The sequence below is a fragment of the Drosophila navojoa genome, chromosome 3 (genome assembly GCF_054131105.1).
Source record: "Drosophila navojoa isolate 15081-1374.11 chromosome 3, UAZ_NAV_1.0, whole genome shotgun sequence".
Taxonomy (NCBI): domain Eukaryota; kingdom Metazoa; phylum Arthropoda; class Insecta; order Diptera; family Drosophilidae; genus Drosophila; species Drosophila navojoa.
In genome coordinates, this window is record NC_142891.1 from 12,329,122 (window position 1) to 12,342,212 (window position 13,091).

The window sequence follows — 13,091 nt, forward strand, 5'->3', positions numbered from 1 at the left end:
TTGATATTTTTTTTAGATTTAGTAATTTTCTTTGTAATATATACTTTCTAATTATAATTTTATATATTCCCCTCTGCATAATTTAATTATAAATTTATATACTATATTTTTAAATTATATTTATAATTATAATAATATACATATAAGATATATTATTTTATTTATAATTAAAGTTATTATAAATATTTGATTAACTTTTAATTTATTTAATTTATTAATTAATTTAATTTCCATTTAGATTTATTCTTTAAATATTTGTTGTGCTCAACTGCGTTGAATGAATCAATGCATTTATCGCTAATTAAACAAAGTCTAATTCGATTTCGAAAAAATAAACTTTGTCTAACTGAATCAGTTGCCTCGTTATCCCATCGATATCTCTGTAGAAATGGTTTCAAACTTTTGAATTTCGTTTTGGCGCAAACGAGTTTTGAATTTGGAATTAGTTCTTAAGCGAGTGTCTAAGCAGAGCAACTTTGTTTTTGTATTTGCTTTCGTTTTTTTTTCCATTACTGTAACTCTAAGTCTATGGACTGTCTGATGAGTTTTCGCTGAGCTGACGACAGTGAAAAAAGTTGCAAGAGTCAAAGGACCTTGGGCATGGAAGCCATAGTTGACCTTCGGTTCAAGGATTTCTCAAATGTCTGCTTGCTTTACTTTTCGTATTGCGTCCCAAAACAATTAGTCGAAGTGATTTGTAAAAATGCCCAAAATCCAAAGTCGGCAACACCTACAGCAAAACTGAAGATGGAAAAAAAAAACTATGATGTGAAGAGAACCGAAACCCTGTGCAGGGGATTAAAAGCCGTGACTTGGCAAAAACTGCCGCAGACAGAACCACATCAAAGTGCCACATGTGAGTCGGAAAAAAAAGAGATGTGGAAAAGGGAATATAATTCTAAAGAGCTCATATCTGTCCATCTAGTATGAGTGCGGGTATGTGTGTTTGTGTGTGTGTGTGTGGGTATGTAGGCAGTCTTAAAGTCAAGACATCAAAGTGGTTTCTCTGACATTTATGAAGAAATGCGCCAGGCGAAAAGTGTTGGAAAATCAATAAAGAGAAACAAAAACAAAAGCAAAGGCAAAACTGTGAAAACTAAAAGAAAATCAGAAAATAGAACAACAACAAAAAATAGACGACAACAAAAAACGCCGCTGCCAACTGACGTGGCAAACTATTTTACACCTGAGCTGTCGCCCCTGAATATCCCAGAAAGAGAGAGAGAGAGGGAGCGTGTGTTTGTGTGTAAAGGGAAAAAATAACAAATGGAAAAGCGCTTAAAGTCGTGAACATTTCATGTGCAGCCTAATGAAGATATTGGGCACCTACGCCTCAGGTGTGAGTGAGAGAGCGAGTGCGATTGCGAGCATAAAAGGTTTCTAATAACCCTGACAAGCCTGACAGCTATAATAAGGCAACCTGTCATAAGCTGTTTTCAGGCTCGATTGAGTGGGCACCTGGAGTACCTGTGCCTGGCTGCCAGCGTTCGCTGCCACACCCTCACCTCCCCCCTCCCCCTCCGTCGACTCTTAAAGTTTTCAGCACACTGCACATGAGCCACATTGCAATTGAGTTTGTTTAGCTGCGGCGGTAATGCTTCTGCTTCTGCTGCCACTTCTGGCTTTCTCTTTTCTGCCATTGCTTTTTGTTGTTCGTTCGAGCTGGTGAACTTATCGTCAAACTATGCAAAAATTGCTGTCAATATTTCAATCAAAACTGACGCAGCTCCAGCTGGAGAGCGTGTGTGAGGCTTGTAGACGGAAGTTAAACGGCAGCTGCCACACAGCCTGAAGACAGTTGGCCCCTGGCGAGGGTCAGTCGAGCAGTTGCCTTAAGAATGAGCGCAAAATTATTTGAAATGAATAAGCATATCTAAACAATTAATTTTGGAAACATTAAAATCTTGACGCGTCACTCTTGAGCGCTGAAAGACAGACGGACATAACAGCTGTTGTAGGAGCTGCCTATCATAAAAGCAGATCTCTTTCTCTAAGTCATTTATCATTAATATTGGAGATCTGAAGGATAGCCGAAGACAAGTTAAAACAAATATCATAATTGAGAACGTGAGTTTTATAAATGGTTTCACACTAAGCCATGTCGTTGAGAGTTTTTACTATTAAGAAAGTGATTAAAATAAATATGTATAGAATTTTTTTTTAAACAAAGTTTTCTGTTTTAGTAAATTAATTTCTACAACAAATTTATTCAAATAAGAATTTTTAAGCCAGAGCCAAAAAGGCCTTCAGGCATTTAATATTTTTATTTTTAATTAATTTAAAAAGAAAAATTATTAAATAATTATTCAAAAATTTGTATTCATTAAAAACACAAACCAGAATTTAAATTTACAATAAAAAAAAAATATATAAATATAAATAGATATATATAAATTATTTTTATAAATAGTATATTAAATAAGACAAATATTTTAAGTTTAACAAACAATAAAAAAAATATAAATTTCAATTTGGGGATTTCTTTATTCATTTTTTTTTTAAATTATATATACACTGCGCGTCATCAGGTTAGCGCCCCCCTTTACACTCAACCTCAAAGCTAGATAAAACCTAAACCATCTGAGCTCCATCTTTGAATTTTTTTTATATTATACTCCATTTATTTCTCTTTAAAATACAAAAAGAATGGCTACTGTAACAATAAGGATTATTTTTTAATAATTTTTTTTTTTTAAATGTACATGTATATTATAATAAAATCACATAAAAAATTTTATAATAACATTTGAGAATTTATAGCAACTATTTCTAAGTAAAATATATTTATTTAATAATATATTTAATATATTAATATATTTATTAATACTATGACATTTTTTCTACTGTGCACAGTTGTGGCTGCATAAATTATTTATTTATTTATTTTGAACCGATTAAAGTGAATTTTTATATTTAATTTAACCTTACATTATAATTATAAAAGTAATCTATAATGTGATGAGTTAATAGACAGAGCTAATTCAACTATAGCTGTATTATCTAAACTTTGTCTATCTGCTCCCCATATTGTCTCAACGAACTCTTTAAAACTACTTAATTAATGAAGCACAACTTTTATTTCAACTCTCTCGAAAACTCTTGTGGGCTTTAAACCCAAGTCAGCCGCAACATGCGCCCAAAAAAGAAGGTAAAAATAAAAGAAAAAGGTAAAGATCCCAACAACAACAACAACAGCAATAAAGCTTGCCAAGTTGTCAGGTGCCAGGTAGGCGCCAGGCTCAGGACGCACAGCTCACGGCTCGGGCTGGCACTTCAGTCCACAGTCCGCCGCAAACACCCATTGCCCACGCCCACGCCCAACGTCCACCGCCCACCGCCTACAGACATGTCAAGCGTCTTGCCAATGGCATGTCGAGCAAAAATGGTGCCGGGAAACGAATTCAAAGGCTGCCAATTGCCAATTGAAGCCGTAAAGTATGCTAAGCAATTTGCTGTGCATCGTGTGTGTGCGTGTGTGAGTGTGTGTGGGTGTGTGTGTGTGAGTGAATGAGTATGCCTGTGCATGTGTGATATGTGTGTTCAATATTTATTGTTGTTTTTTTGCGAAATTGTGACGCGAGAGCTGTGACTGTGAGAGTATTTGTGTGTGTAGGTGCCCGATTGGGAGTGCGTGTGTGTGGGTGCTTCTTAGTTTGAGCTCTGCACACTGTCTCGCCAGCGGGCGTACCCTGCCGCCTAACACCCGTCTCAATCCTTACACTGCCTGTGCCTGCATCACCTGCATATCGTGTGCTTTGCATAAATCGAACATTTGTGATTTCAATTTTTGGCATTAGGCTGTACGTTGCCCCTGCCAATCCACTACGAAATACCCTCGTAGTGCAGTAGGTCAAATCAGAGGTGATTGAGGCTCTACAAGGTAGACAAAGATAGATAGACAGATAGATAGATAGATAGATAGATAGATAGATAGATAGATAGATATATAGATATAGGTAGATGTAAAATTAGATAGAGAGTTAGATAGATGGGTGGATAGTTATGTAGATAGAAGAATGGATATAAAATAAAAGAACTTCACACTATTTGTATTTATAAATTTAACACTTGAATAACACTTTAGCAAGTAAATAACTAAAAAAAAAACTATTTATTTTCTGTTTAAAGAGTATATATATATATTAATACCTACATATTTTTTTTTATATTTTGTATTTATTAGTGTTATTAATATTACTTATATAATAATAATTACCGATTATAAGATATAGTAACAAATGTTTCTTCGATTTTAACAAATAGTAAAAGCATACTCAAAGCCGGCATATATTTGTATTTAATTGTTAACAAATAAATATATATTTATTCCTTTAGGATTCCCTTCAAAAATAAATTTGTTCAATGTCTAGTAAAGAAATATTTTTGCCTCTTTATATTTTTGCCATTTATAAATAAATAACAAGAACTGAAAGATTTCTTTCCAAGAATTATAAATAACAAAATAAAAAAACTTGTTTTTTCTTTATATATATTTTCCACAAATTAAAGTCCAGCAAATATAAATATTTAATGTGCACAAACAATTTTTGTTATATACAAAATAAATAAGCATTTGTGCTACTCTCACAAAAAGAGCTAAATTTACTATTTTTTTTTTTTTTTTTTTGAGATTTTTTTTCTTAGCAAAAGGATATCCAAAAGTCAAGTTGTCTGAATTGCGAATAATTCTCTTTTATTTTTGGCATTGCGCCTATTGCCAATATTGCCATTTCCGGCATATGTCCAGACATAAAGCTAATCAAAATGTCCAACACACACACTTCACACTCACAAACACACTCACACACACACACACACACACACACACACACACACACACACACACACTCAAGCTGAATGCGTTTCAAGTGCAAACTTCGGCTTCGAGTGGCATCTGATGGACATGTAGCCAGTCGATGGGGCCAGAGCACAAGAATTTTTCTCTCGCTCTCTGTGCGTGTGTGTGTGCGTGTGTCTGTGTGAGGCACTTCATTTTTAGGGGGTCAGCCGGACATTGGTCGAGCGGAAGTGCTGGCCGTCAGCATTGAGTTTTTTTTTATGATTATTATTTGTGCTCTGGTCCATTATTATTAATATTTGATGGTGCGTTATTAGCGCCATTAGCCGCAGACCCCAACTGCTCGAAGCTCGGAGCTCGATGCCGTTTTTGCTCCATTATGACACGTAGCTTTATGCAGCTTCCGGCAGCTTCCGTTTCCGTTAGCGAAAAACATTTGATAAATTGCCGAGCCAATGAAAGGGGATTGTAAAGCGTCGCAAACTGATGGGGGGCTATGGGCGGGCATATATTGCATCAGCTGCCGCTGCTGCTGCTGCTGCTGCACATGGAGATAATGGAAAATGTGTTTGGTTTTTGGGTAAGGTAAACAATATGTTAATAACACAAGCAAATGCAATAGCATTTTGGGTGGTTGCTGTCTCTGTGGGTGGAAAACTGTTTTTTTAAAGATTACGTTCAAGATTTATGATAGAGTTTCGGCTCGGCTGGCTTAATGGCAGTTTTATGATTGCCTTTGCCAGCGCTTGATTGATAGATGAAACGATGCATGGCCCCAGACCAAAAGGTGTGAGTGAACAAGTGTGTGTGTGTGAAACTTTGAGCAATTGGTCTCAGCTGTTGTCGAATTTGTCACATGGTACTTTGGAAAACTTAAGCGCAACTTACACATGTAATAGAATACAGCAAACCCAACTAAACGAGTCGCCTTGCTCTCCTTGCTCTCCCTTCTGCTGGCTGCAACTCTATGCCAATCCATCAAGAGCTGCATGCATCGTACAACCACTACAACTACTCGAATTACTAACAATAACAACAACTACAAAGATACACAAAACCATCCAGACAAAAACACACAGTAGAACGCACGCACATCCCAATTTCTATACGAAATCCCAATCGCCCACCCTCTCCCACCAACTGAGAGAGAGAGAGAGTGGGGGGGAGAGTCGCATCCCTTTCGTTGCCTTGGCGTGTCGTCTTTGGGCGTCTCTGTGTGATCCGCTGCAGATGTTTGCATTTATTTTGTAATTACTGTCACGCAATGTGACCATCAAATCAAATAAAACAAATTCCCACTGAGTGAAAGTGAGGCGAACTCAAGTTTCTTTAAATGGTTTCAACTTTTTCCTCTCGGGGTTGGGCTTCAACAACTTTACTTCTGCAGCAGCAACCCCTCTAATTAATGTACTACTTGGATCTACTTAAAAGTTCAATGATTGCTAACTAAACAGGCAAAGGGACATCATAATGAATAAACAATTATGCGAATGCTTTCAATGCACCACTGACCCAATTTTTAGCTTAAATGAATCTCGAATTAATGTGAAGCATAAAAGAAGCTTTCATCTATAAATATGCCATGCTATCAATATTGTAATTAAATTTTAATAAAACATATTATATTTAACAGGCCTAAGGAAGTAGAATAAATTATTTGAAATCAAAATAATTTATTGTTATTTACATATATGCCTTCTATGTATATTATTACTTTTAAATTTTGTTTATTTTATTTTATTTTATTTTTTTTATAAATATATTTTATAATATATTTTTATAAATATCTACAAATACTTATGATCATGCTCTCTAAATAATTTGATATTTTTGTACGTGTTGATCTCCCCATTTAGTCTATCCATTGATTTTCGATTTAATTAAATTAAATTACCGTATTTAAGTTTTGTTTCTTGTTGAAATTTTTCTTAATTTTTTAATAAAGACTGCTCTTCGATATATTTTGATTTAAAAATAAATGCGATACTTTTTTCAGTACTTCCGTGTAAGACATATAAATAAATCAATCAATATATAAAAGTACATTACAAATAAATTATTTTTTTTATTTATTAATATTTTATTTTATTTTCAATAATAATCAGCAACAGTATGAGAATTATTAAATGTGAAATGTGTATATAAATAAGTAAATAAATATATAAAAATATATTAAAAATTAAGTATATAATTTTATTTATACCATTTGATTTTAGTTAACAATAAAACTAATAAAATATATAAATAATTATACATTTTATGTACTTATATAAAAATCAATATTGCTCTAAGACTTATTTATAATTTAAATTATATATAATAACCTTATATATAACGTCAAGTTTGCGCGCTTGAGAAATGGAGATTTTTTAATAAAACGAATTGCTTGTCCGAGCCTTTCAAGCACTTTGACAACGTCTTCCAGCTAAGCTGGCGAAAATCGCTCAGCCAGACGTTTAAATTCTCTGCAGAATACAAAATGGAAAAATTAAAGAAAATGGAAGTCTGCCATTTAAAACTAAACACGTCTGCCAATATTAATATATATTGTATTTCCGACAGCTCACAAAAAAAAAAGAAAAGGCAAAAATACAAAAACACTTCCATTAATGTCAAAATGCGCTCCAGACCCGCAGCCGAACCGAGCTGCCCCACCCAGCTGCCCCCCAGCTGCCCCCCCAGCTGCTGTAAACTTTTGCTCAACCCACTCCGAGCGCGACTCGGCAGTTTTTCAAAACTTTGCCCGTTCAATACGTTCGCTCGGTTCGCTTTTTACCGAACAATTTCAAATGCAACACAGCGCGGCAAGGATATTTTTCACTTTGCTCTGCGAGCAGCCAAAAAGGAGGCAAACATTATATATGGAATTCACGGCCAGGGCCAGGGCCAGTTCGCAGTTCTCAGTTCTCAGTTCTTCGTCGTCATCGTCGTCGCAGCGTTTGCCACTTGTTGTTTGGGTTGAATGGCATGCCCCGTGGCCCATGGACCATGCCCTTGCCACGCCCACCTGCACAGTCGCCATTTGAGTGTTGCCAATGTTAATCGAAGGAATACAACAGCAGCGACAACAACAGCAACAACAACGACTAGAAAGAGGAAGCAAGAAAAGAGCTCAGCTCTCGTCGCGTTATCTCACGTATATGGGCAGACATAAAAACAAATTACATGTCGAACTGGGCGTGAAGCGTGGGGCGGCAGGAAGCTAGAGCATGGAGGAGCATGCGAGGCAGGCAGACCGACAGACCGACAGACAGACAGAGTGCTGCTTAAGCGGCTTTATGTACAAAAATTGTAAATGGCATTTGTCTCCAGCTTTTTTTTTGTGTCCATGTGTCCATATGTGTGCGTGTGTGTGCGTGTGCTTGTGTGAGTGTCTACATGCAGCTATTTCCGGTGCTATGGCGGCCAGCGGAAGCGGCTGTCGTTTGTGTTTTTCTGTACTTCATTTGTTTTTTATTTGCTGTCTATTATTTTCTCTTCTTCTTTTTGGTTTTGCTGACGCTCTTTTTGCTGTCGCTCTGTAAAAAAAGTTTATCAATATTGAAAAGTTTAGCGTGTATTTATTGTTGTACCTCAGCCTGCCTGGCTCATAGTCATAACAATAAACCGAGGGTTCATAAATAAGTTATTAGTCAATGTCTTTTGGGGTTTTGTGTTCATGTTATGGCTTTGATAGCGCTCCAATTGCCGCTCATTGACGTTCGCTTCTGCAGCTCTCACTCCTAATGAGCGCGGTCTAGAAAATTATGACATTTTCCATGTCTCTGTGTGAGTGTCTGTGTCTGTGTTGAGCATAAATTTGGAGTTACGTGCAGTTTGGCAATCGTTGCAATCGACTCAATAAAACTTGGCGTAATATCTCAAGCGATTCTAGACTTGATGTGCAACGATTCTGACGTCAATTCTATTTACGTCTTTAACGGATGTTGGCTTATTTACGCGGTAATTTTTTGATTTGGAATGTTTTATTTTGGTTTTATTTGGCTCAAGTGACAGCTGATTATATATTAAGAGTTTAGCATACAATTTGTTTAAGCTTGAAGAGTTTGATGTATACATGGTCATAAAAAGTCAAATGACTTGCATGAGAATGATAAACCCTATCAAGAGCTCGGCTGACTCTATACTCAGAAGGGAAGAAAAGGGACTTAAGGAAATCAATACTCCCAGCTAAAACTAAATAAAAAAAAAAAATTAAAAAAAAAAATAAAAATAAATAAAAAAATATATAAAAAATAAATACATTTTCTCATATAGAAAACCTTTCTTAAAGGCCTAATAAAATAAATACATATATATTTTTGTATAATATACAAACGCAGCAATATTTTAAATATTATATTATAATTCAGTTTAGCAAATTTAATAAATAAATAATTTTCATTATTATTTTTTATGATTTAATTAATATTACATTCCTACTTAAATACACACGACACTGTGGGGTTTTTCTTAATATATTGCAACAGTAATATAAAACAAATATTTTTGCTCACATTTCATTAAACAACAAGTGTGACGTCTGTTCAGAATAACGTCATATGTCTTTGACAAATAAATAGAATGTGAGCACATCTGTGTTGACTTTACCAGCGCGCAGAGCCGCGAGTTGCTATAAAAGCAAATTATGTTGGCCAAATTTACATCAATCCCGAACTGACAAGATGAGAGCTTGTACGATTGCTTTGAGCTGCGCTCTTTTGGCCCTACTTGTTGCCCACCTGCCGCGCGGTGAGGCAGTCACCTGTGCAGAGGCGCCCACCGATGCCAACTGCATTGACTGCACTCTGGCAGCGAATTCAGCCGATCCCGAGTGTGCGCCTCCAACGACAGTGGAGTCAATCACGACGCAAGCCCCGACAGAGGGCGAGTCAACTGTGGCTAATGATGATCCCAACGCTGATGATGATGATGATGATTGTCCCTGCCGTCGCCCACGTGGAGGTCGTGGCGGTCGTCGAGGTGGCCGTGGAGGTCGCCGAGGTGGGCGTGGCGGTCGTGGAGGACGCGGTGGCAGACGTGGTGGCAGACGCGGCGATAGACGCTTTGGCCGCGGCTAAAAACAGATCCTTGGCAGGCGAAACCAATTAATACTTTGAATAAATGAATTTTATGATTATTGAAATTTTTTTAAATTATATTTGAGGGGGATTTCCTAAATTCATTTCAAAAATTCGCTTCGCTCAGCAATATTGAAATATTTTCCAGGCTTCTCTAGTTGAGTTTCATAATATCAATTCGAATATCAATATCGAATGGTCAGCTCTGATATTTATTAAAAGTATTTTTGGTAGCTGTAAAGAGAAACTGCTCCATGTGATTCTCACTAGTTAAATGAAATAAATTGTTCGGCTATTATTGCAACTTATCTCGCCTTTCCACAGCCTCCAATTGCCAAGGTTCTAACGCTTTTCCTTATACGAATCTCATAAATTTATATAATGAAAGGAAAATATATTATAATATTATATTACTGGCTTATCTTGATTAAATTAATTGTGTAACAATATTATATAAAAAAAATATATAATATTAAAAAAGAAGTCAATAATTTAGCAAACTCAACTTGAATATATAAATCATGCTCAATGAATTTCTTTCAATTTCCTACATTCATTTCACTCGACAAAGAGCTCAAAAAAGAATTAAACCAGATTTCTTGAAATACTGTAAATTTATTACCCAAATAATAATAGATTCTATATTATACACAGACCACCAAAAACAATTAAAGAAAGAAAAGAGAAAAAGAGAAATGCGTTGCCCAAATTGAATATGAAATGAAAAGTACTTCAAACTGTGCGACCCTTGGGAGCAACTAGCAATTGACTAAATGGTTCAATCAGATGTCAAATATCAGTCAAAAGGCAGTCGTCGAAGAATGTAATCACAGTTCAAAGTCGAAAAAATTGACATAATTACGAGTGCATGGCATATCGTATACATTTCACATGGCTGCAAAAGAGCGAAAAGAAATCACAGCAAAAGCAAAAGAAAGAAAAAAAAGAAGAAGCGAAAAATGAAGTGAAATTTTAATAAGCTAAATAAAGCGGCAAGAGAAAAGACGCCGCCAGGTGAAAGCAAGCGAGCAGAAGCGGTGAGGACGGCGGGGCAGAGACAGAGGCGACATCGCAACGCATAATGCAAAGCCCCAGACAAATATGTGAGCCCCAACTGCGGAGCAGTACTTGCAGGCCGCAGACAGTGCCGAGATGTGCGCCATGCTTTTCTTTATGCATATTTAAAAAGCCACCCGCCCAATAAGTATGCTACAAATAATAAGCGTAGTGAAGCGGCGCGCATTATAAACCAGACTGCGTTGCCACTCCTACTCCCAAAGCAAGCGCCTAAGCCCCTGCTCCTGTCCCTGTCCCTGTCCCAGCCCAGTCCTGCCCCAGTCAAGCGTCATGCCTGAGACCATTTTAGCCCAAAGTCTACATGGAATTATGCGAAGCTTCTGCTGTCTGTTGTTGTTTTTGTTAATGGAGCAAAGCTGGCTGCGTTGTTGGTATTATCCTGCGACTGTGATTGTCTGTGCTGTTTGTAGTTAAAATGAGAACAGCAACAACAGCAACAACAACAACAACAATGGGAGCAACAACCAGCAAGTAGCAGAGGAAGAATAAGAGAAGACAGTACACGGCTCACCATAAAATGCGCAGCAGTAGCTAAAAATCAGCACAAAGAGAATATGCTAAACGTTTGACGAGAGTCGACTCAAAAATATGCAGAAGAAATAAAGCCCAACCTGATGAGCTTAAAAAAAAAAAAATGAAATAAAAATGAAAATCTATATTTGAAAACAAAATGTAAAGAAAAAATCACGACACATTAAAAAAGCATATCGAAGAGTCAAGTTATGAGAAAATATATATGTATATAAGTATTTTTTCCAAAGGTGATGTCATTGATGAGTTTGACGAGGGTGGAGGAGTCAGAAGGAGGAAGCTGAGATACACACAAAAGACGGAAATGTTTGTCAGGTGAGCTGTAGTCTCAAGTGTGTCAACTCAAGCAATCGAAACGTTCAAATATTGAGAGAAAGCTAACGGTTGCCTTATGGAAATGATATTTTACGCACATAATATTATAAGAGCTAAGTATTTATTTATATATAAATGAATAATGTATTAAATAAAATTTAATAAATATTCTAAATATTTGCAGTTATAATATACATATTATAGCTATTGATTAATACAAAAAATATTGTTTTTTCCATTTCCATTTTCAATAAGTATAATATTAAAGTAAGTATCAAAAATAATATTTATAATTGTAACAAAATTATTTATAATAACATAAATAAATTATGTTCATATACCTTTAATAATCCATTTGGTTAAATTATTTATCAATAATGATATTTATAAAATAATCATTAATTATATTTTTGTTAATTTATTTAATTCTATTTCAATTTGATTAATATTAATTAACTAATATTAGTTTTTAATTATATTATTCTTTATTAATTATTCCTTTGATTTTTTTTTTGTCAGTATATTTCCTACTGAAAATTATATCCAAATTATTATTAATATTTATTAATTAATTTAATTATTATTCATAAAAATGTTACGGCCATATATACTTTCATACTTTATTTATTTATTGTTGCAAAAATTAACAATTCAGAAATGTTACCTATGCGTCTTTTGGGTAAGCCTCCCTCTTCTAATCGAAATAAGTGCTTCTTGAATTTCAGTAGAGCAGCCATAAAATCTGAGAATTAAATACACCCCAATTCACGTATTTTTGCTCACCCTTAATGCTTAAAAATCACCCACAAAGTGTTGTCTAATGATGTGTTTCGCCCTCTGGCATTTTATTTTTGATTTTTCCCTGTTGTTGTTGTTGTTTGCTTTCTTGAAAGGTGTCGAAAAAAATGAGAAGAATAAAAAGGCATAAAAAGCAAATGCCAAATTAAAGCTCTGTGGTTTAGTACAAGACTAGAAAGAGAATTACAAACAAAAAATAAAGACTTGAGAGTGAGAAAGAGGGGGAGGACAAAGGAGGAGGACAAAGAAAAACAACATTCAAACATGACATAAAAACTGAACCGATGAGCACTTACAGCCCCTCATTGGAGATGCAGGCTCAGCCAAAAGCAGATAGAGCACAGCGGCCGGGGCTGGGTTATTGAACTGCCTGGCCGGATTGGACACTAAAACTTCGTACCTTATCGAAATGACAAACAAATTTTAATCAACAGACAACAAGCCGCAGCTGCAACTTCTGTTGTTGTTGCTGTCGTTGTTGCTGTTGCTGCTGATGACATCCTTTTCGGTCG

General features: G+C 35.5%; 1 protein-coding gene across 1 annotated transcript; it reads left to right on the forward strand.

Moving 5' to 3' along the window:
- The first annotated feature begins 9,423 nt into the window (after nt 1–9,423).
- LOC108658630 (uncharacterized) lies at nt 9,424–9,923 on the forward strand. Its single transcript, XM_018111289.2, has one exon. The coding sequence runs from the start codon at nt 9,463–9,465 to the stop codon at nt 9,856–9,858; it is 396 nt and encodes a 131-aa protein (XP_017966778.1). The 5' UTR covers nt 9,424–9,462; the 3' UTR covers nt 9,859–9,923.
- The last annotated feature ends 3,168 nt before the right edge of the window (nt 9,924–13,091 follow it).